We start from the raw sequence: 25,674 nt of genomic DNA on the forward strand, positions 1-25,674 counted from the left end.
TCTCACCCAGCATGGGTATATGTAAAATGACACCCCAAAACACATTCCCCACCTTCTCCTGAGTACGGCAATACCAGATGTGTGACACTTTTTTGCAGCCTAGGTGGGCAAAGGGGCCCATATTCCAAAGAGCACCTTTCGGATTTCACAGGTCATTTTTTACAGAATTTGATTTCAAACTCCTTACCACACATTCGGGCCCCTAGAATGCCAGGGCAGTATAACTACCCCACAAGTGACCCCATTTTGGAAAGAAGACACCCCAAGGTATTCCGTGAGGGGCATGGCAAGTTCCTAGAATTTTTTATTTTTTGTCACAAGTTAGTGGAAAATGATGATTTTTTTTTTTTTTTTTCATACAAAGTCTCATATTCCACTAACTTGTGACAAAAAATAAAAACTTCCATGAACTCACTATGCCCATCAGCGAATACCTTGGGGTCTCTTCTTTCCAAAATGGGGTCACTTGTGGGGTAGTTATACTGCCCTGGCATTCTAGGGGCCCGAATGTGTGGTAAGGAGTTTGAAATCAAATTCTGTAAAAAATGACCTGTGAAATCCGAAAGGTGCTCTTTGGAATATGGGCCCCTTTGCCCACCTAGGCTGCAAAAAAGTGTCACACATCTGGTATCTCTGTATTCAGGAGAAGTTGAGGAATGTGTTTTGGGGTGTCTTTTTACATATACCCATGCTGGGTGAGATAAATATCTTGGTCAAATGCCAACTTTGTATAAAAAAATGGGAAAAGTTGTCTTTTGCCAAGATATTTCTCTCACCCAGCATGGGTATATGTAAAATGACACCCCAAAACACATTCCCCACCTTCTCCTGAGTACGGGGATACCAGATGTGTGACACTTTTTTGCAGCCTAGGTGGGCAAAGGGGCCCATATTCCAAAGAGCACCTTTCGGATTTCACAGGTCATTTTTTACAGAATTTGATTTCAAACTCCTTACCACACATTTGGGCCCCTAGAATGCCAGGGCAGTATAACTACCCCACAAGTGACCCCATTTTGGAAAGAAGAGACCCCAAGGTATTCGCTGATGGGCATAGTGAGTTCATGGAAGTTTTTATTTTTTGTCACAAGTTAGTGGAATATGAGACTTTGTATGAAAAAAATAAAATAAAAAAAAAATCAGCATTTTCCACTAACTTGTGACAAAAAATAAAAAATTCTAGGAACTTGCCATGCCCCTCACGGAATACCTTGGGGTGTCTTCTTTCCAAAATGGGGTCACTTGTGGGGTAGTTATACTGCCCTGGCATTTTCCAGGGGCCCTAATGTGTGGTAAGTAGGTAAATGACCTGTGAAATCCTAAAGGTGCTCTTTGGAATATGGGCCCCTTTGCCCACCTAGGCTGCAAAAAAGTGTCACACATGTGGTATCGCCGTATTCAGGAGAAGTTGGGGAATGTGTTTTGGGGTGTCATTTTACATATACCCTTGCTGGGTGAGAGAAATATCTTGGCAAAAGACAACTTTTCCCATTTTTTTATACAAAGTTGGCATTTGACCAAGATATTTCTCTCACCCAGCATGGGTATATGTAAAATGACACCCCAAAACACATTGCCCAACTTCTCCTGAGTACGGCGATACCAGATGTGTGACACTTTTTTGCAGCCTAGATGCGCAAAGGTGCCCAAATTCCTTTTAGGAGGGCATTTTTAGACATTTGGATACCAGACTTCTTCTCACGCTTTGGGGCCCCTAGAATGCCAGGGCAGTATAAATACCCCACATGTGACCCCATTTTGGAAAGAAGACACCCCAAGGTATTCAATGAGGGGCATGGCGAGTTCATAGAATTTTTTTTTTTTTGGCACAAGTTAGCGGAAATTGATATTTTTAATTTTTTTCTCACAAAGTCTCCCGTTCCGCTAACTTGGGACAAAAATTTCAATCTTTCATGGACTCAATATGCCCCTCACGGAATACCTGGGGGTGTCTTCTTTCCGAAATGGGGTCACATGTGGGGTATTTATACTGCCCTGGCATTCTAGGGGCCCTAAAGCGTGAGAAGAAGTCTGGAAAATAAATGTCTAAAAAATTTTACGCATTTGGTTTCCGTGAGGGGTATGGTGAGTTCATGTGAGATTTTATTTTTTGACACAAGTTAGTGGAATATGAGACTTTGTAAGAAAAAAATAATAATAATTCCGCTAACTTGGGCCAAAAAAATGTCTGAATGGAGCCTTACAGAGGGGTGATCAATGACAGGGGGGTGATCAATGACAGGGGGAGTGATCAATGACAGGGGTGGTGATCAATGACAGGGGGGTGATCAATGACAGGGGGGGTGATCAGGGAGTCTATATGGGGTGATCACCACAGTCATTGATCATGCCCCTGTAAGGCTTCATTCAGACGTCCGGATGCGTTTTGCGGATCCGATCCATCTATCAGTGCATCCGTAAAAATCATGCGGACATCTGAATAGAGCTCTACAGGGGGGTAATCAATGACAGGGGGGTGATCAGGGAGTCTATATGGGGTGATCACCACAGTCATTGATCATGCCCCTGTAAGGCTTCATTCAGACGTCCGGATGCGTTTTGCGGATCCGATCCATCTATCAGTGGATCCGTAAAAATCATGCGGACGTCTGAATGGAGCTTTACAGGGGGGTAATCAATGACAGGGGGGTAATCAATGACGGGGGGTGATCAGGGAGTCTATATGGGGTGATAACCACAGTCATTGATCATGCCCCTGTAAGGCTTCATTCAGACGTCCGGATGCGTTTTGCGGATCCGATCCATCTATCAGTGCATCCGTAAAAATCATGCGGACATCTGAATGGAGCTTTACAGGGGGGTGATCAATGACAGGGGTGTAATCAATGACAGGGGGGTGATCAGGGAGTCTATATGGGGTGATAACCACAGTCATTGATCACGCCCCTGTAAGGCTTCATTCAGACGTCCGGATGCGTTTTGCGGATCCGATCCATCTATCAGTGCATCCGTAAAAATCATGCGGACATCTGAATGGAGCTTTACAGGGGGGTAATCAATGACAGGGGGGTGATCAGGGAGTCTATATGGGGTGATCACCACAGTCATTGATCATGCCCCTGTAAGGCTTCATTCAGACGTCCGGATGCGTTTTGCGGATCCGATCCATCTATCAGTGGATCCGTAAAAATCATGCGGACATCTGAATGGAGCTTTACAGGGGGGTAATCAATGACAGGGGGGTGATCAGGGAGTCTATATGGGGTGATCACCACAGTCATTGATCACACCCCTGTAAGGCTTCATTCAGACGTCCGGATGCGTTTTGCGGATCCGATCCATTTATCAGTGGATCTGTAAAAATCATGCGGACATCTGAATGGAGCTTTACAGGGGGGTGATCAATGACAGGGGTGTAATCAATGACAGGGGGGTGATCCGGGAGTCTATATGGGGTGATATCCACAGTCATTGATCACGCCCCTGTAAGGCTTCATTCAGACGTCCGGATGCGTTTTGCGGATCCGATCCATCTATCAGTGCATCCGTAAAAATCATGCGGACATCTGAATGGAGCTTTACAGGGGGGTAATCAATGACAGGGGGGTAATCAATGACAGGGGGGTAATCAGGGAGTCTATATGGGGTGATCACCACAGTCATTGATCATGCCCCTGTAAGGCTTCATTCAGACGTCCGGATGCGTTTTGCGGATCCGATCCATCTATCAGTGCATCCGTAAAAATCATGCGGACATCTGAATGGAGCTTTACAGGGGGGTAATCAATGACAGGGGGGTGATCACCACAGTCATTGATCATGCCCCTGTAAGGCTTCATTCAGACGTCCGGATGCGTTTTGCGGATCCGATCCATCTATCAGTGCATCCGTAAAAATCATGCGGACATCTGAATGGAGCTTTACAGGGGGGTGATCAGGGAGTCTATATGGGGTGATCACCACAGTCATTGATCATGCCCCTGTAAGGCTTCATTCAGACGTCCGGATGCGTTTTGCGGATCCGATCCATCTATCAGTGGATCCGTAAAAATCATGCGGACGTCTGAATGGAGCTTTACAGGGGGGTAATCAATGACAGGGGGGTAATCAATGACAGGGGGGTGATCAAGGAGTCTATATGGGGTGATCACCACAGTCATTGATCACGCCCCTGTAAGGCTCCATTCAGACGTCCGTATGCGTTTTGCGGATCCGATCCATCTATCAGTGGATCCGTAAAAATCATGCGGACGTCTGAATGGAGCTTTACAGGGGGGTAATCAATGACAGGGGGGTAATCAATGACAGGGGGGTGATCAGGGAGTCTATATGGGGTGATCAGGGGCTAATAAGGGGTTAATAAGTGACGGGGGGGGGGGTGTAGTGTAGTGGTGCTTGGTGCTACTTTACTGAGCTACCTGTGTCCTCTGGTGGTCGATCCAAACAAAGGGGACCACCAGAGGACCAGGTAGCAGGTATATTAGACGCTGTTATCAAAACAGCGTCTAATATACCTGTTAGGGGTTAAAAAAAACACATCTCCAGCCTGCCAGCGAACGATCGCCGCTGGCAGGCTGGAGATCAACTCTCTTACCTTCCGTTCCTGTGAGCGCGCGCGCCTGTGTGCGCGCGTTCACAGGAAATCTCGGCTCACGCGAGATGACGCCTATTGGCGTTAGCGTAGCCTGGGGGAGCCGCCGCAATGACGCCTTTCGGCGTTAGCGTGGCGGCAAGCGGTTAAGATCATTGCTTCCCCCCATTACATTTTATTAATACCATGCCAGCAAACTGACAAAGCTTGAACAATTAAAGGTGTATTCCAGAAATAAATAAAAAAGCGACAAATCTGTAACGCTATACAAATATAAACAGTACCAAGTGTAAGTTTATGAGAAATTTATAAAAACATATGCTTACACTGGCCGCTTTATATGACGCCCACTTTTTCTCAGCCTTTCAAAAGTAGGTGGGGAATCTGCCTTAGAATCTCAAGAAGGCCGAGACTTTAAACTACAAGTCCCACAAGCAAGTCGAACATCTGCACATAACCTCTTATATTTGTTTTTTTGCCCCCAAGATGTTAGGTTTTTATATGTATGTGTATATGATCTCTACAACCCCCACCCCTTCCTTTTACAGCATGGACTGGGTGTCTAACAAACCCAGTCCACGCTGTACTACAGAGTTAGTGTGATCCCATTGCCATTCACAAGGCTGACAAAAAAAAAACACTTGTGGTAGCATGGTGCTGTCAGCCATATTTCTTTTATTAATTACGTTTATTTTTTGTTAATTTTTGTTAGATTTTTAAATACATATATACATATAGAGATTTTTACAAATTTCGCACTTTCCTTTTTAGTGCCCTTAGGAGACTTGTACATATGATCTATAGACTGTAATAGAGTACAATTGCAGTCTATAGGACTTTGGCAGGCTGCCTGCCGAGATGTGCCTCAGACATGGTTCAGCAGGCAACTTACAATGACATGGCATGGGAGCCCTCACAAGGCCCCAGGCTATCATAGCAACTGATTGGAGCAGTGCAAGCACAAAGATGCTGTGAGTGTTGTATCTGACAGGCTAAATGCCCAGGAGTGGAGTTATATACGACCCTGGTCACTGCCAACAGGTGTCGACTGTATTATATTGCCGCACCCGCTGTGTATGGAGGAAGCTCAGCACATTAGACCACTTCATACTTCCCCTTAATGCTTATGACGTACATGTAAAGGGGTCACTTTTGTTGGGTCCTTTATTGCACCTCAGATGCAAAGTTTTAGCTCCAACATGAGTTTTCTCAAGCTTGAGAAAAGCTCATGTTGGAGGTGAAATGTCACATCTGAGGTACAATAAAAGGATGAACACAGAGTGTTGCCTGGATTCCGTTATTTGGTTCTATGCATGTGAACACTTGAACCAAAATCCAGGACTGTCCTGCCAGATCTGGATAGTTGGGAGGTAATGTTTATAGTGCGTTATAAATGACATTTTGTAATTCAAAATTAATATAGTTTTTTTTTTTTGTTTTCCATTGACTAAGCTATATAAGAATTTTTAGGATTTAAGCTGTCCATACACATTCAATAGCTGTCAGTTAAATGATTGTTTGAGTGACAGCTATCTCTCCTGGCTTCCCTATACACATTCAGCTCGGCTGGGGAGAGCAGAGAAAGCCGATGCCAGACACTTATGGCAACAGATTATCCGCCAGGATAACAAAAAATTTGGGCAAAAATATTCACTTTGCTCAATCCTTGTCTCCCCTGAGATCATCTGTCAGGAGCTCCCCACACAAGAGTGTCAGCCGAACCCTCCTTTTTTGGCAGGTTTCAGTCAACAAAAGACTAATGTGTATGGCCAGCTTTACACTCTTTGGGGTTAGCAGTTGCACACTGCCCTGAGCATGGATGTCCATGATGAACTTTTAGCGCAGGGTTAGATCTCATAGATAAAGACTCTGTATATGAGATCTGACTTTGTACTGAGACTTTATAACTCAGACATCTGCCCTATGAGAAGGGTAAATCACTGTGTGTGGCTGCTAACCCCTGGTAGAATGCTGCAGACCTCCCCTCTATCTGTTCAGATCACTGCTGGCTCTGCACCTCCATGGTCTGCAGCACTGTTATGTAGTGCATTGGTTGCTTGGTCAGCCAACAAGCAGACTGCTTGGCAGCTTCATTATACACCAGCAGCTGCTCATTAGATGACTTTTCTGGGATGTTTTACTGCTGAGTTATCCTCAGACTAGGTGGACGTCCGACTCCGGGGACCCCCGCTGATCAGCTGTTTGGGCGGGCAGCGGCGCTAACCAAGCACAGAGCCGTACATTGTACAGCGGCTTTGTTTGTTATCGCAGATCAGCCCCATTCACATGACTGGTAATGAGCTGCTCCTAGGCCATGTAACCGATGAAAGTGTCATGATTGGCCTAGGAACAGCAGAAAGAAGGCCGCGGTGTTCACGGGAGCACCCCTGCCTTCTCAAAACAGCTGATAGGCTTCAGGTATGCTGACTGCTACTTTCTACTGTACAGATTGCATAACCCACAGATGGAACTGTTATGACCAAGCTCTTTCCATGTCACGTTATCAGCGTATCATATGACCGACACCAGCTCTGCAGAGAGCTACTAAAGAGCCTGTTCTCAGACTGAAAGTGCTGAACTGCGTCAGACCATATAAGCACCCCTGATGTTATGGACGCCATCTTTCATCCTGTGGCTGTTACGCAGGGATTAAGGCACAGGACGATTTAACCCTTTTGCTACCAGCGCCATACATTTACGGCGCTGGAGCGATGTGGGAACATGTCGTCTGCTTGCACGTGCAATGGGCGTCATGGCCGGCAAGTCTCTGCTGTTTCAAACCAGAAATAATGGCGATCGCGGTAATTAAAGGCTATAGATGCTGTGATCAAGTGAGATTGCGCATCCGGGCTTCCTACCAACAACCCCTGCGGCCAATGAGGGCATCGGTAGTTGCGCTGAACACTATGAGCCTCGCTGACGAGGCTTATAGTGTTTATGCTGCAATTCTTATTTTGGCCACTAGATGGCAGACCAGGATAAGAAATGAACAATTTTCAGTCCAAACCCTATTTTAAAAATTCCCTGATAGTACAAAATTAAAAATTAAAAACAATAATTTATAGGCTCATATATGAGCTTCAAAATCATCACAAAAAAAATAAAAAATTTAAAATATATATAAAAAATAATTAAAGTTAAAATTAGTATAATTAAAAAAATAAATACCTAAATAACAATAAATATAAACATCATAGGTCATAGGTCGCTGCAACCAAAAACGTCCATACTATTAAAATATGAAAAAAAAAATCAATACGGCGAAATTGCCAATTTGCCCTTTTTTCATTGCTTCCCTTACCCCCCAAAATGGAAGAAAATGTGATCAAAAAGTCACGCACACTCCAAAATGGTATCAATAAAAACTACGGATTGTCCCACAAAAAATGAGACCCTAAACAGCTCAGTAGACATAGGTATGAAAAAGTTATGGGGGTCAGAATATAGTGATGTAAAAAAAAATATTTTATCAAAGTTTACATTAATTTTTACACTATTTAGACATAAAAAACCTATACATATGGGGGAACAAGTCCCATAAAATGGTGGAGGAATTGTGTTTTTCTTCCAATTCCACACCATTTGGAATTTTTTTTTGCGATTCCCACTACATTTTATGCAATAATTAATGGTGGCATTAAAAAGTACAACTTGTCCCGCAAAAAATAGGCCCTTATACAGCTATGTGAACGGAAATATAAAAAAGTTATGGCTCAGAGAAGATAGGGAAGAAAAATGACTGTGGCATTAAGTGGTTAACTCGTTCGCTAACAGCGCCATACATGTACGGCGCTGGCTGCTCTGGCTTAAATACCAGCGCCGTAGTACTAGAGCATGCTGATTTGGGCGGGTGCAGGAGCTGCGACCGTCTGATCAGCTGCAGGGGTCCAGCAGTGACTGATAGCCGGACCCCTGCTGTATGCGTCGTCATCGGTGAAAACACAGATGCCGGCGAATTAACCCTTGCACTGCCATGGTCAGCGCTGACCGCGGCACGTGAGGTATACTGCCGGGTGCGGGGTGGCCACTGTGTCCCCGCGCTGCTGTGATAGGGACCCGATGGCAGGGAAGGCAGCCTGATGACTTCCTTAGGCATCGTGGCTGCCTCCCGTCTGAGCCTGTGAGATGCAGCCCCCCGGATCTCACAGGCAGGAAGCTGTAAGTGTATTACAGTGTTATGCAAATTGCATAATACACAACAAATAAGGTTGTAGCATAAAAGTCAGTGCAACATTTTTAACTCAAGGTAACCAGTAATGTTTGTAGCAATCATTTTTCTTATGTTATCAGTGTCCATAGACTTTAAATCACATGATATTTCATTATGTTCACTTTCATTTATGTTCTCTTTCAGTTACAAAATAAATTCCGAAAGAAGGTCCCTGATGAAACTGAAGCCGCAAATGTTCTTGTTGGTGAGGTGGACTTTTTAACTCAACCATTTGCTGCTTTTATTCGATTAAAGGATGCAACTGTACTTGGCACTTTAACAGAAGTGGCTCTTCCCACCAGGTAAAGTATATATTTCCTCATAGCCCAATAACTGGAGTTAGGTGGCTATTGTTTTTGCTGCAAACTATTTATTACTCATTTGGCTTTTAAGGGCAGTAGAACTGACACATTAAAAAAGATACAAGTATAGTGGAAATTCCACAACCAAGAGGTTATAAAGAATCAGCGAGGCATAAAGACAGCAGTGAGCACACTAGCAAAATCTGAAAATTTTATTGAAGTATAAATACAGGAAAAACACTAAAAAAACTCGAAGTGGTTATCTCATGAAATGTATTATTGTGCTAGGAGTAAGGCATTTTAAAATGAAGTATTATTGCACTATACATGCAATAAAAGTATTGTAATGTTTGTATGTAAATTACATTTTCCTCTTTGGTACAGTAGCCCCACTTCTATTTATCCTTCTGGTCCATCATCTCCTGCATTCATTGGTGGACTAGGTAAGCTCAGTAGCTTTCTCTTCACAGACCCTCAGTGCTAGCATAGTGATATCATACAAAGGCAGGGGAGACACGTTGAATATTCATTCCCATTTCAAAATTTATAAAAATATAGCTATAAGTTTCTCTAGACAGTGAAGAAGGAGATTGTATCTCAATCCGATCCTATTCCATTCAACACTTATGGATTACAATGAGTACTCGTAATACTTAATGTACATCAGGAGGGGTTTGATTACGCATGTCAAGTAAGGCCAAACCTTTCAAACAATTATTACCCGCAGTGCTGACCAACTGTGTTTTTAGGAGCTTTAGGGTTTATGCGCATGACTGTATTTTGGGTCCATGTCCGCAAAAAATACAGATAGCACACGGATGTGGCCGTTCTGCAAATTACATCACTGAACTAACAACGTAGGATAAATTATTCCCATATGTAAGTAGTCAGAAATCTACAGATTTATCACAGAATGGCCACCTATAAAACATAACCTTTATTATATTGCAATTTAAATAAAAGTCTTCTATTGTTAAAGATCCATCAAACACAACATAACAAAAAGGGTTGGAGATGGGCTGAATTCACCCTAAAATCACCCTTTGAACTTGTGAGGAATATGTGAGGGATACCACCCCTTGTGCCCGCAATAGCTTATAACTAGGCCGAAACACGGACGTGGGAATTCGTGATCGAGATACAAGACAGCACAAGATTAAATTATATATTTAATCGTCTTAAGGGCACACTAGATATAACACTGCACAAACAGAATATATACAGTGGTCTGAGGTTACAAATACAGTTAATAAGGTACACACAGGATTACATAGAGTACAAGTCAGTTACCGGGTAGATGAATGTTCCTTTAGGTTAGGATGGTGTAATATTCCTTGGCTGCGGTCACGTGGGGGCAGTGATGTCAGCAGTTTCCAGGTCTCTCCAAACACATGGCACGATGTGACCCCCTTTCAGAAAAAGACACGCCCGCTTGCTGGCACAAGCCTTTTAAACTGTAGCCGGCCCCTCCCCTCCCTCCCTCCGGGAGGGGTCCCCTCCTCCTGTTCTGGGACTGGCATCAAATGAGCCACAAAACCTATTATGGCTCATAGCTCCAGACCAGAATGTCGCAGGTTCTGGGCCCAATTGATCCGCCTGGGTTCCGGCTACAACTAGAGTCCAAACATGATGCCGCTATGCGGTTTCTGTGGGGAGTTATGTATATCTCCCCTCCCGGGCATCCTAGCATCAAGCCAGGACCACGTGGATGTTTGGCTTTGCCCCAGGATCGCAAAAAGATAATGAATTATGCCTGGGATGGACAGACGATTCATAATTCCTTATGAAATGTCAGTGCCAACATGTCTGTGGGAAAGTGATAGAGCTGGTCCAGGGCTGAGACCTCCTGCCGGGAGTTTTCCTGCTACATCCTCCTGGTGCCTGTCAGCTGGAAGAGGTGTGACTTTATCCACCTGGGGCCTCCTTGAATCCTGGGGTTTTTTCTCCCTTGCTATCTGACAGCAGATGGCTGGGGGGTGAGAACATATTTTGCATGTACACTGACTGTGTACCTGCAAAAGGTGAATCAAATGAAAATCAGGGCTGCCAGTAAATGATAATCCATATTCCTCACAGTAACTATTAGCCTTGCCTATCTAAGACGGAATGACAGCCATGATAAGGACAATCCTGTATCAGTAACCTCCTATAATTCCCTAGGCAGGCCCTGACTGGAAAAAAGTCCCATCCCCTAAAGTAGCAGAATGGGTCTACAGCATATTTAATACACCTGGCACAAGTGTCAGCCATGGCATACTATGATTAATGTGCTGTGCAGGGTGTTGCTAGGGTCTGAAGACATCCGGGGCACGAGCCCCCGTGAAACCACGCCCCCACCCTATGAAGCCACACCCTCATCGCCACCGGGGTGGCTTCACAGTAGTTATTAACCCCTTTCAGTAGCCCACCCTTCAGTGAATGGGGGACTGCTTAAAGGGGTTAATAACTACAGTGAATGGCCTAGCCATCTGGGCAAATCCACAGATTATCCTAACCTATGGTCAGCCTAATTTAAAATTAAGGAAACTCCGCAACTATAAACTAATCACAGATTGTGCTGCCGGGATGCCAGAATCAGTTGTAATCTGTGAAGGAACCCATCAACAAGTGTGAGTAGTTGGAACCCATCAACCCCCCTTGTACTTATTCTGCTACTTGCAGGCTGTGCGGGCATGAGTTCAGAAGTTTAGCCACTTCGGTCCGCAATTCTGTTTTGCGGCGTGTGATCCCGCAAGACACGCGCCGCAGAACAGAATTGCGGTGCGGACCGAAGTGACTGAAGTTCTGAACTCATGCCCTCGCAGCCTGCAAGTAGCGGAACAAGTACAAGGAGGGTTGAGGGATTGCCCATATGGCTAGGAATAGCCTAATAAAAATAAAAATATCCCACCAGCATAAACATCCGGGGCTCCAGCTCCGAATGTTTTGACCCAACGACGCCCCTGGTGCTGTGATTTAGTATCACCCATACACGCAGAAACATCTGTTTGTCACTAAATAGACAAAATGACTGTAACTTAAATACTTCCTACAGTGATAGGTAAACCCCAATATCATATTCTAATAACAAGTGACATGGTCTCCGGTGTATCAAATGAACTAGACATTAAAGTATTGTCAAGTTCCCAAATCACGTGATCCAATGCAGTTCCAATGCATTTCCCTGCAGTATGCTCCATAGTTCATCAGGGGACAAAAGAACCATCCAAACAAATGCTTACTCTGATAGCTGGGGTACAAGATACAAAATAGTCTACTCAGATGCAGCCTATACCGCATAATAATGTCTCTAGTCACACTCTTAGGGCTCTTTCACACTTGCGTTTTTGTCTTCCGGCATAGAGTTCCGTCGTCGGGGCTCTATGCCGGAAGAATCCTGATCAGGATTATCCTAATGCATTCTGAATGGAGAGAAATCCGTTCAGGATGCATCAGGATGTCTTCAGTTCCGGAACGGAACGTTTGTTGGCCGGAGAAAATACCGCAGCATGCTGCGCTTTTTGCTCCGGCCAAAAATCTGTAACACTTGCCGCAAGGCCGGATCCGGAATTAATGCCCATTGGAAGGCATTGATCCGGATCCGGCCTTAAGCTAAACGTCGTTTCGGCGCATTGCCGGAGCCGACATTTAGCTTTTTCAGAGTGGTTACCATGGCGCTAAAGTCCTGACAGCCATGGTAAAGTGTAGCGGGGAGCGGGGGAGCAGTGTACTTACCTTCCGTGCGGCTCCCCGGGCGCTCCAGAGTGACGTCAAGGCGCCCCAAGCGCATGGATCACGTGATCGCATGGATCACGTCATCCATGCGCATGGGGCGCTCTGACGTCATTCTGGAGCGCCCCGGGAGCCGCACGGATTGTAAGTATACTGCTCCCCCGCTCCCCGCTACTACTATGGCAACCAGGACTTTAATAGCGTCCTGGGTGCCATAGTAACACTGAACGCATTTTGAAGACGGTTCCGTCTTCAAATGCTTTCAGTACACTTGCGTTTTTCCGGATCTGGCGGGCACCTCCGGCAACGGAAGTGCATGCCGGATCCCAACAACGCAAGTGTGAAAGAGGCCTAAAAGGGTTTCTGTCACTAGAATTTTAACTATTAAACTGATAATCTCAGAGATATGTCGCACACGAGTGACAGGGAATCACTTAGAGGTGCTCCCACTGACAGACAACACCCAATCTGACAGAAAATGAAATAAAATAAATTATAGTGGGGCACTCTCTGTAGTAGTGGTACCAGTAGAATTTAATAGTAATGCATAAAAGAGATATATAAAAAAATCCGAATGGTAGCTCATACAGTTAATATGACAACAATCATAATATATATAAAATAAATTATTGTAAAATTCCATACATAGTCCGTCAAAGGATCGAAAAAAACTAGGTGGAATGCTGGTCAACCAAACCTATAATGATGTAAAAATGTCCACAATATAAAAGATGTATGAAGATAAGATAGATAACCGCCAATTGTCCTCTAAAATCCAAATCACTGTACCAGGCAATCTCCAGTCTTAAGCGCAATCAAGCGCTGACAATGAACAGAGCGGCGTCCCGCTCACTTATCTACAACAGCGGCGTCCCGCTCACTTATCTACAACAGCGGCGTCCCGCTGTATCTTCCAGATAATGTGATCGCTTATGCTGACAAACTGTAACAATCTTACCGAGAGGACTCTCATGGATTACTTCTGCCCTCGACACGGTATACCTCCTGTGTAGTTGTGAGTACCGGTCTCAAGGGCTGTCGGTCGTCTGGAAATCTCGCGCCAATGCTGGTTGTACACGTGGCCCCGCAAACGGATGAGAATTTCCTCTTTGTGACAAGTATTGTATACACGACTTGATATTTTTCCAAGTATCGTGTATACAATACTTGTCACAAAGAGGAAATTCTCATCAGTTTGCAGGGCCACATGTACAACCAGCGTTGGCACGAGATTTCCGGACGACCGACATCCCTTGAGACCGGTACTCACAACTACACAGGAGGTATACCGTGTCGAGGGCAGAAGTAATCCACGAGAGTCCTCTCGGTAAGATTGTTACAGTTTGTCAGCATAAGCGATCGCATTATCTGGAAGATACAGCGGGACGCTGCTGTTGTAGATAAGTGAGCGGAACGCCGCTCTGTTCATTGTCAGCGCTTGATTGCGCTTAAGACTGGAGATTGCCTGGTACAGTGATTTGGATTTTAGAGGACAATTGGCGGTTATCTATCTTATCTTCATACATCTTTTATATTGTGGACATTTTTACATCATTATAGGTTTGGTTGACCAGCATTCCACCTAGTTTTTTTCGATCCTTTGACGGACTATGTATGGAATTTTACAATAATTTATTTTATATATATTATGATTGTTGTCATATTAACTGTATGAGCTACCATTCAGATTTTTTTTTATATATCTCTTTTATGCATTACTATTAAATTCTACTGGTACCGCTACTACAGAGAGTGCCCCACTATAATTTATTCTATTAAACTCATAATGTCTAATGTCAGCAGCACCTAACTATGCTATTCTTGTGATTATTCATGCCCGTTACTGCAGAATTCTTACTTTTATAATATGCAAATCAGCCTCTAGGAGCAGGGGGGGGGGGGCATTGCTCCTGCTCCTAGAGCCTCTGTTCTCCCACCTCATTACACGCCCTCCAAGTCTTGATTGACAGGGCTAGGTAGCTTTCGCATCCTCCTGCCACCCCTGTGCGCTGGCGAAATCTTGCGCTGTTCAGTATTCGGCACAGGCGTGGTGAGGGAAGGACACTCGCCGGCTGCCAGCAGCTTCCTCACTGCGCCTGTGCCAAATACTGAACGGCGCAAGATTTCCCCAGCGCACAAGGGGCGGCAGGAGGATGCAAACGCTGCCTGGCCCTGTCAATCAAGACTTGGAGGGCGTGTAATGAGGTGGGAGAACAGAGGCTCTAAGAGCAGGAGCAATGCCCACCCCCCCTCTCCTAGAGGCTAATTTGCATATTATAAAAGTTAGAATTCTGCAGTTATGAGGGTGTAAATAATCACAAGAATAGCATAGTTGGGTGCAGCTGACATTAGCACATCGCTAATGTCAGCCAGTTATTAAAATTCTAGTGACAGAATCCCTTTAAGATTATGAGCAGCAATTGTAAGAACTTCCCCAATGTATGTGGAAAGCTCTGCTACTTGCATGACCCATGTGAAGTTGTACTTGATGTCCTGGATAAAGAATGATGGGTCCTGTGAAATGTAGTCTGAGCCTGATGCTGCTCCTGTTGTTGGAAGAAGCTTTGTGTAACCCACATGGATTTAAAGATGGGGACGAGCTGACAGCCAGACATGTGATAGATTAAATGTATTGTGTAGCACAAGCATGCGCAGATGCATTCCATTGATTCTGTGCATGCAATGAAGGATTACTATACCACACAGGTTGTGTATATTGTATGCACAGTAAAGTCCTTAGTGAAGGTTAAGGCTTCTGCAGCATTTTCTTTGTCTCCTGTTACAGCTTGTGAAAGTAAAAAATGTGCGGCTAAAGTAACATTTTATTGTAAAAGAATGTATTTTTTCATTTTCACATCCAAGAGTTTCTACATTCTATGAAATGCCTGTGTGGAAAAGCAATCAGTACACCCCTCAGTAAATTCCTTGAGGGGTGTAGTTTCTAAAATGGGGTCACCTTTTGGGGGTTTCTACTGTAGGGTTACCTAAAGGTCTCTTCAAATGCGACATGGCATCCAAAAACCATTACCATTGTAAACTGAAGAATCAGGGTAATAAATATGATAACTAGTGTTGCGCAAATCAAAGTATCCAAAATGTATTTTGATCTGAATTTCAGTGGATGAGGTGAGTATTATTATTATTTTTTAAACCCTGATTAACCCCTGAAAGGCTGAATGTGAGTCACAGATGCTGCCATCAGAGTTGAACACGGCATCTGAGGGTTAAATGGAGGAGAACGGCGCGATCGCCACTCCCCATCATTGTGTACGCTCTGTGGCATAGCTAGAAATGACTAAGCCCCACAGAAAATTTTTGAATGGGACCCCACTCCCCCAGTAATTTTTTCACAACCCATTCCTTTCATGCCGTCCCCATTCCTGTGGCTAGTAAAGATTGCTCTCTCAGACCAGGGCCATCAGCTGTTCCATCCGTTTTCTACACTGTCACTGTATATAATTTCATTGTATAATACTGTTGAGGGGGCCCTGACAAAATCTTTTAGTCCTCCTCCTCCTGGATGGGCCCCTTCTGGGTCAGGGCCCTAAAGCAGCCGCTTCCCCTGCTTCCCCTATAGCTACGCCCCTGTGCACGCTCCATACAATGGAAAGTGATTCATGACAAAGTAATTAATAACTAATCAAATTTCTTGTCGAAGTTAGGAAAAGCAGCCAAATAAAATTTTTCTTTGCTCATATCTTAGAAAGCTTGTTCTGTTAAGGAAAAAAAAATATTTAAATCTGGAAAATTTCACCTCCATTTTTCAATTTTTGTCAAACATCTAAAGGGTTAACAAAGTTAGTAAAAATCTGTTTTGTATAATTAGAGGGATATAGTTTCTAAAATTGGTTATTTATTAGTGGTTTCTATTATGTAAAACCCTCAAAGTGACTTCATAACTAAATTGGTCCTTTAGAAAATTCCGTTTTGGAAATTTTCTTGAAAATTTTTAAATTGCTTCTAAAATTCTTAGCCTTCTAATGCTCTAAAAAATTTAATTACATTTACAAAATGATGCCAGCATACAGTTATAAGTACACATATGGTGAATGTTAATTAATAACTATTTTATGAGGTACCACTATCTGTCTTAAAAACAGAGAAATTGAAATTTAGAAAATTGCAAATGTTTTAGAATTTTCTTGAAGTACAATGTGTCATAAAGAAACATTCTCAGAATGGGTTGGTTAAGTCAAAGTATTCCAAAGTTATTACCACTTAAATTGGCTCGTCAGATTTGCAAAAATAGTCAGGGTCTGGAAGGTGAAAAATGGCAAGGTCTTGAAGAGGTTAAAACTAAAAATTTGGTATTGCTTGTACTGACCCATGGAATGATGTTACCATGTAATTTTTATTGTATAAGAACACCATAAAAACAAGACCCATAACTCAATGGTACAATTGCATTTGCAATATAAAATGGTGCCACTAGAAAGGACAGCTTGTCCTGCAAAACACAGGCCCTCATACAGGTGTATGAACAAAAAAATAAAAAATGTATGGCTCCTGGAAAATATAGAGTAAAAAACAAAAATGGAAAATGGTTGTATCATAAAGGGGTTTATGATTATATGATGAATATGAATACCTCAGCCTAAAAGTTTTCTCAATTATTTATTTATTCTTGCAGATTTATTTTCATTCTTCTGGGTCCAAGAAGAAATGCAAAATCTTACCATGAAATTGGAAGAGCTATTGCCACCTTACTCACCGATGAGGTAAACATTTTATATATTGCAAAGTTATATCATTATCTAATGATCCATGTCTTGCTCATGTACTGTATGATCATCTTAGAATATAGAATGTCATTTCTGCTGATTTGTGCTACTTGTGAGTTTGTTGTGAAGGCTGATTTTAAATGGGTTTTCCAGGAGTTCAATACTGATGGCTTATCCTTAGGAATAGGTCACCAATATCTCGTCATTGGGGGTCCAACGCCCAACTGACCTCTGTTAATTAGCTAGAAGAAGCCCGGGCACTCTGGTGAGTGTTGCATCCTCTTCCTAGGCCAGTGATGTCACATTCATCAGTCACATGGTCTGGGGCTAGGCACAGCACAGTTTCATTCATGTGAATGGATCTGGGTTGCAATACCAAGCAGAGATGCCTCTATGTTAGGTACGTCGCTGTATTAAAAGTATGTTGATCTTTGAAAAATCACTGCATAAACAATATTTTCTCCTTTTGATTTTTCACAATAATTTGTAGTTGTTCCGGAAAATTGCATACAAGTCTATGAACAGAGATGAGCTAATAGCAGGAATTGATGATTTTTTAGATGAAGTCGCTGTTTTACCTCCTGGCAAATGGGATCCTACTGTACGAATACAACCTCCTAAATTTCTGCCATCAGTACATAAAAGGTAAAAATGCTTAACATGGTTATATTTTCTGAAAACTGTATTAACTGAAGGTCAGCCATTTTCATACAAGTTCACCACAGCACAACAAATTAACATGCCTTTAAACATACAGATATTCAAGCAATTTTTGTCCAATCAGGCCATTTTTTTTTCACTGTGTGAATATAGCCTAGCTGGGCTGGCATTTCTTACGTCAGTCTTAATTTAAAAAAAAAATGCACTAGCATAAGATTCCCTGAAATTACGGCTCTTAAACATTTTGTCACATACTTGGGAGGTCCACACACCAGAAAACTAAATCTACACCAGTAGGGTGCTGGGATAGATTTTTGCGCCAGTTTTCTGGTGTACATACAGAGGTTCCTAGTACCTAGAACAAATATCCAATAAACTACGCCCCTTAACAGCAATCTCCTGCATTATCGACCTCTGCTAGGCACAGTGAAGGAAATTTATCAAGTTCTGCACTCCAGAATTTGGGCTATAAAACCTAACAAAAGGGTTTTGCAACTTTTTGGGCTTATATGAGCAGAAATTTATGTTTTTTTTGTTTGCATTTTTACACCATTCACTCCACTTTTGAGTGGGTGTGGTTAGCTATGTTAATTAGTTTCACTCCAGATTTATCACTGATCAGCAAATCACAAACTCACCCCAGTAGGGGGTGGCATAAATAACTGTAGTAGCATTTCTAGACAAAAATGTATTTTCTGGGGATTCGTATCCCCACCTATCCCTTTATTAAACTTGATGAACTTATGTCTTTTTTCAACCGTATTAGCTATGTAACTATTGACCTATCTGACACAGGGGACCCCCCCGCTGATCAGCTGTTTGAGAAGGCACTGGTGCTCAAAGTAGCGCCGTGACCAAAGGATCAAAGGATAGGTCGTCAATAAAAACAATCTTGGAAAAAAAGGCAATATATATATATATATATATATATATATATATATATATATATATATACAGTGCTGCCCATAATTATTCATACCCCTGGCAAATTTTGACTTAAATTTCCTTTTATTTAACCGGCAAGTAATTTTTTGACGGAAAATGACATAGGGGTCTCTCAAAAAGATAATAAGACGATGTACAAGAGGCATTATTGTAGAAAAAAAAACATTTCTCAGCTTTTATTTACATTTGAGTAAAGAGTGTCCAGTCCAAAATTATTCATACCCTTCTCAATAATCAATAGAAAAGCTATTACAGCAATCAAACGCTTCCTATAATTGCAGACTAGCTTTTTGCATGTCTCCACAGGTATTTTTGCCCATTCATCTTTATTAGGGTTGAGCGAACCCGAACTGTAAAGTTCGGGTTCGTACCGAACTTTAGGATTTTGGACAGCAGCCAATCAACAAGCATCATACCCCAAGAGGCCACCACAGCAATGCCAACTAATGGCATGGCTGTGATTGGCCAGAGCAGCATGTGACCCAGGCTCTATATAAGCTTGAGTCACGTAGCGCTGCACGTCACTCTGCTGTTACAAGTGTAGGGAGAGGATGCTGCTGGACTTGTGATTTCAGGGAGAGAATAGGAGAGAATCGAACTCAGCGATCTACCTAGAAATAGTTGTGTGGGTGCAGGACACAATTGTTTTACCCTGCCCTGAGGCCATTGACCAAAAAAAACAAAAAACATTTCTAATTCTGTTAGCTAGGTGGGTGGCGGCGGCCATTTTATGCATGCTCAGTGCACCAGCACTGCATCTAAACTTTTGGGACATTGCAAATCACCATTTTTTTGGGGCAAACTACAACATCTGTATTAGTCAGTGTGCAATTTAAGGTAGAAAACCACCCATCATTTTCTGGGGCTTGAAAAACACACTTTAAAAAAAAAAAAAAACACGTATTTTCCAGATCTGCAAGTGTTAAATTCAAGTTTAATATATACAGCTTTCATATTCTGTTAGCAAAAAAATACTTTTTTTTGGCAATCTACAACATCTGCATTAGTCAGTGTGCAATTTAAGGTAGAAATACTCCCAGCATTTTCTGGGGTTTAAGAAAAACAACCACTTATTTTTCAAGATGAGTACATGGGAGGACCAACGCAGCACGTCTCAGATGATGACGAAACATAGGTGCCAACTGCTGCGGCTTTCGAAAGTGTGCAGACCGACAAGGAAGTCAGGGGTGGAAGATGATATGAAGGACGATGAGGTCCTCGACCCCACATGGAATCAAGGTCATGTGAGCACGCTGTGCAATCAGAGCCTGAAGCGAGGCATAAACATTCTCAACCTGAGCACAACCTGCATGACCAGGCATTTAAGTGCAAAGCACGAGCTGCAGTGGAGTAGACACCTCAAAAACCAAGAAAGGTCTCTGGCTCCTCCTGCTTCCTCTTCCGCTGCAGTCGCGGCCTCTTCATCCACCTCTGGAGTGACAGTGCCACCTGGCACCCCACAAACAGAGGATCTGCCAGCAACACCAACACCTGGGTCACCAAGCATCTCCACAATGTCCCACGGAAGCGTTCAGCTCTCCATATCCCAAACGCTGGAGAGGAAGAGGAAGTACCCTCCTACCCACCCGTGATCCCTAGCCCTGAATGGCAGCATTTCTAAATTACTTGCCTTTGAAATGCTGTCATTCCGTCTGGTGGAGACGGATAGTTTTAAAGGCCTTATGGCGGTGGCTGTCCCACAGTAAGTCATGCCCAGCCGCCACTACTTTTCCAGGCGAGCAATCCCTTCCCTTCACAACCAAGTAGGGGACAAAATCAGGTGAGCACTGCGCAATGCCATCTGTGGCAAGGTGCACCTGACTACGGATACGTGGACCAGTAAGCACGGTCAGGGCCGTTATATCTCTATAACAGCACACTGGGTAAATGCAGTGGCGGCTGGGCCTGAGGCGGATAGCACTTGGCGCATGTCCTTCCACCACCGAGGATTGCAGGGCGCTTCAGTTTGCCTCCTGTTGCTTCCTCCTCCTACTCTGCTTCCTCATCCGGTCAGCGTAACACCTTCACCACCAACTTCAGTGCAGCCAGGGGTAAACGACAGCAGGCAGTTTTAAAACGTATCTGTTAAAAATTACCCCGACATGTCAGAGCTGCTGCATAAAGTGCGGGCCGTCTGTGCGCTCTTTCGGCGTTCTCACCTTGCTGCTGTTCGCCTGTCAGCGCTGCAGCGTAACTTCGGCCTTCCCACTCACCGCCTCATATGCGATGTGCCCACAAGGTGGAACTCCACCTTGCACATGCTGGCCAGACTGTGCGAGCAGCAGCAGGCGATAGTGATGTTTCAGCTGCAGCACGCACGGGTGAGTCACTCGGCGGAACAGCACCACTTCACCACCAATGACTGGGCCTCCATGCAAGACCTGTATTCCTTGTTGCGCTGTTTCGAGTACTCCACCAACATGGCCAGTTCCGATAACGCCGTTCTCAGCGTAACTATCCCACTTCTATGCCTCCTTGAAAAAACGCTCCTGGCGATGATGGAAGAGGATGTGGCACAGGAGGAGGAGGAGGAAGAGGGATCATTTCGTAGGATTTCCGGCCAGTCATTCCCAAGTGGCTCCGAGGGTGGGTTCCTGCACCCACAAACCCAAGGTACACAATTGTCCAGCCAGGGCACAGTTCTGGAGGATGACGAGGTGGAGGATGAGGAGGAGGAGATGGAGGAAGATGAACCATGTTCACAGCAGGGTGGCACCCAGACCAGCTCATGGCCATCACTGGTGCGTGGATGGGGGGATACAGAGGACACAGACGATACACCTCCCACAGAGGACAGCTTTTCGTTGCCTCTGGGCAGCCTGGCACACATGAGCGATTACATGCTGCAGTCTCCGCAACCACCGCCGTGTTGCCCACATTCTAACTTGTGCTGATTACTGGATGCCCTGCAGCCAGTGTATTATCTGAACGTGTGTTTAGCACGGCGGGGGCGTCATCACAGACAAGCGCAGCCGTCTGTCCACAGCCAATGTGGACAAGCTCACATTCATTAAAATGAACCAGGCATGGATCCCACAGGACTTGTCCGTACCTTGTGCAGAATAGACATGTATACCGGCACTAAGCAGACATTGTCATACTGCAGCGCAATTGCTCGTTTGTATTTTGGATATTTCACACTCTTTTGGAGTGTACCTTAATTTTACAAAATTAAATTAAAACCAAAAACCTGTGTTGGCTATCTCGTCCTTCTCCACCGCCGCTTCCACCTACTCCGCTACGTCCACCGCCTCCTCAAACTCCTACTCCATATGGAAATTCACCTCATAAATCAATTTTTTTTTTGTACGTGTTTTATTTTATATCATTTCACTACTTTGTCATTAAAATTTTATGGTGAAATTAACACATTTTTGGGTGTATAGTACCACTGCTATACCTAGTGGAACGGTAAAAAATAAAAATAAAATTGTCAGTTTCATTTTCTGGCGAAATAAACTCATTTATGGGTATATAGTACCACTGCTATACCTAGTAGACAGTTTTAAAAAAAACATTTCAGATATATATTCTGGTGAAATTCACCAATTTTGGGGTGTGATGTACCACTCCTATACCTAGTAGACCGAAAAAATAAAATAAAATGGCAGTTAAATTTTTGGTGAAATTCACCAATTTTTGGGTGTAATATACCCCTCCTCTACCTAGTTGACAGCTTAATAAATTTCAATAATTTTTCTGTTACATTCTTGGGTTGACATTATACAATTTTAGACGTGAATAAACACCTGCTATGCATAGGTGACAGGGAATAAAATTTTATAAATTATTCAGTAATTAATGCGCACCACATCCTTACATTCTATGATTAACCTCTTAAGGACATAGGGCGTACAGGTACGCCCTTGTGCCCTGGTACTTAAGGACACAGGGCGTACATGTACGCCCTGTGTATTTTCGATCACTGCCGTGCGGCTGGCAGTGATCGGAACCCGGTGCCTGCTCAAATCATTGAGCAGGCACCTAGGCTAAATGCGCGGGGGGTCCCGTGACCCCCCCATGTCGGCGATCGCGGCAAACCGCAGGTCAATTCAGACCTGCAGTTTGCTGCGATTTCTGCAGTTTCTCATCCCCGCGGTCCCTGACCGCGGGGATGAGAAACTTTAGTATTCCTAAAATAGATCTGTATCCCTCCCCCTGCACCCCCGAGTGATTTTAGCCCGGTGGGAGGTGCAGGGGGAGGGTTGCGGGCAGTGCGGGCGGTGCGGGAGGCGGGCGGTGCGGCAGGCGGGATCGCGATCCCCCGCCCGCCTCCCCTTGAATAATCGTTGGCATCTAGTGGGTATACCAGGGTGCCAGCACATTGCTGGCACCCTGGTATAAACGGCTGACATCTGCGATGCCTTGCTCACCCTTCCCCGTCTGCGAAGTTCTGAACAGTACTGAGCAGACGGGGAAGGTTCCCATGGCAACAGGACGCCTCTCAGGCATCCTGCTTTCCATGGTGCTGAACAAATCTGTGCTAAAGGCAGAGATCTGTTCAGACAAAGTGTAAAATACAGTACAGGACAATATATATTGTACTATACTGTATTATACAGACATCAGACCCACTGGATCTTCAAGAACCAAGTGGGTCTTGGGTCAAAAAAAAGTGAATAAAAGTGAAAATAAAGTAAAAATCAAAAAACACATTTATTACTGATTAAAAATGAAAAAAATAAAATTCCCTACACATGTTTGGTATCGCCGCGTCCGTAACGACCTGATCTATAAAACGGTCATGTTACTTTACCCGAACGGTGAACGCCATAAAAATAAAAAATAAAAAACTATGATGAAATTGAAATTTTGCCCACCTTACTTCCCAAAAAAGTAATAAAAGTGATCAAAAAAGTCGCATGTACGCCAAAATTGTAACAATCAAACCGTCATCTCATCCCGCAAAAATCATACCCTACCCAAGATAATCGCCCAAAAACTGAAAAAACTATGGCTCTTAGACTATGGAAACACTAAAACATGATTTTTTTGGTTTCAAAAATGAAATCATTGTGTAAAACTTACATAAATAAAAGAAAGTATACATATTAGGTATCGCCGCGTCCGTATCGACCGGCTCTATAAGAATATGACATGATCTAACCCCTCAGGTGACCACCGTAAAAAAATAAAAATAAAAACGGTGTAAAAAAAGCAATTTTTTGTCATCTTACGTCACAAAAAGTGTAATAGCAAGCAATCAAAAAGTCATATGCACACCAAAATAGATGCCAATCAAACCGTCATCTCATCCCGCAAATAATGAGACCCTACTTAAGATAATCGCCCAAAAACTGAAAAAACTATGTCTCTTAGACTATGGAGACACTAAAACATTATTATTTTTTTTTTAAATGAAATCATTGTGTAAAACTTACATAAATAAAAAAAATTGTATACATATTAGGTATCGCCGTGTCCGTGACAACCTGCTCTATAAAATTACCACATGATCTAACCTGTCAGATGAATGTTGTAAATAACAAAAAAAAAAAAACGGTGCCAAAAAAGCTATTTCTTGTTACCTTGCCGCACAAAAAGTGTAATATAGAGCAACCAAAAATCATATTTACCCTAAACTAGTACCAACAAAACTGCCAACCTATACCGTAGTTTCTAAAATGGGGTCACTTTTTTGGAGTTTCTACTCTAGGGGTGCATCAGGGGGGCTTCAAATGGGACATGGTGTAAAAAAAAACAGTCCATCAAAACCTGCCTTCCAAAAACCGTATGGCATTCCTTTCCTTCTGCGCCCTGCCGTGTGCCCGTACAGAGGTTTACGACTTTATATGGGGTGTTTCTGTAAACTACAGAATCAGGGCCATAAATAATGAGTTTTGTTTGGCTGTTAACCTTTGCTTTGTAACTGGAAAAAAAATATTAAAATGGAAAATCTGCCAAAAAAGTGAAATTTTGAAATTGTATCTCTATTTTCCATTAAATCTTGTGCAACACCTAAAGGGTTAACAAAGTTTGTAAAATCAGTTTTGAATACCTTGAGGGGTTTAGTTTCTTAGATGGGGTCATTTTTAGGGAGTTTCTCCTCTAGGGGTGCATCAGGGGGCTTCAAATGGGACATGGTGTAAATAAACCAGTCCATAAAAATCAGCCTTCCAAAAACCAAACGGCGCACCTTTCACTCTACGCCCCGCTGTGTGGCCGTACAGTAGTTTACGGCCACATATTGGGTGTTTCTGTAAGCGGAAGAGTCAGGGCAATAAAGATACAGTCTTGTTTGGCTGTTAACCATTGCTTTGTTAGTGGAAAAAATGGGTTAAAATGAAAAATTAGACAAAAAAATGAAATTCTCAAATTTCCTCCCCATTTGCCAATAACTCTTGTGCAACACCTAAAGGGTTAACAACGTATGCAAAATCAGTTTTGAATACCTTGAGGGGTGTAGTTTCTTAGATGGGGTTATTTTTGGGTGGTTTCTATTATGTAAGCCTCGCAAAGTGACTTGAGACCTGAACTGGTCCCTAAAAATTGAGTTTTTGTAAATTTCTGAAAAATTTCAAGATTTGCTTCTAAACTTCTAAGCCTTATAACATCCCCAAAAAATAAAATATC

General features: G+C 43.3%; 1 protein-coding gene across 1 annotated transcript in view; it reads left to right on the plus strand.

Moving 5' to 3' along the window:
- SLC4A9 (solute carrier family 4 member 9) overlaps nt 1-25,674 on the plus strand; it is a 251,606-nt gene that overhangs the window by 51,084 nt on the left and 174,848 nt on the right. The window contains exons 7-9 of the mRNA XM_040442704.1: nt 8,907-9,064; nt 17,406-17,493; nt 17,987-18,141. Coding sequence (XP_040298638.1) covers nt 8,907-9,064; nt 17,406-17,493; nt 17,987-18,141 — 401 coding nt within the window. The remainder of the gene's footprint in view (nt 1-8,906; nt 9,065-17,405; nt 17,494-17,986; nt 18,142-25,674) is intronic.

Source organism: Bufo bufo, chromosome 1, assembly GCF_905171765.1.
Source record: "Bufo bufo chromosome 1, aBufBuf1.1, whole genome shotgun sequence".
NCBI classification, from domain to species: domain Eukaryota; kingdom Metazoa; phylum Chordata; class Amphibia; order Anura; family Bufonidae; genus Bufo; species Bufo bufo.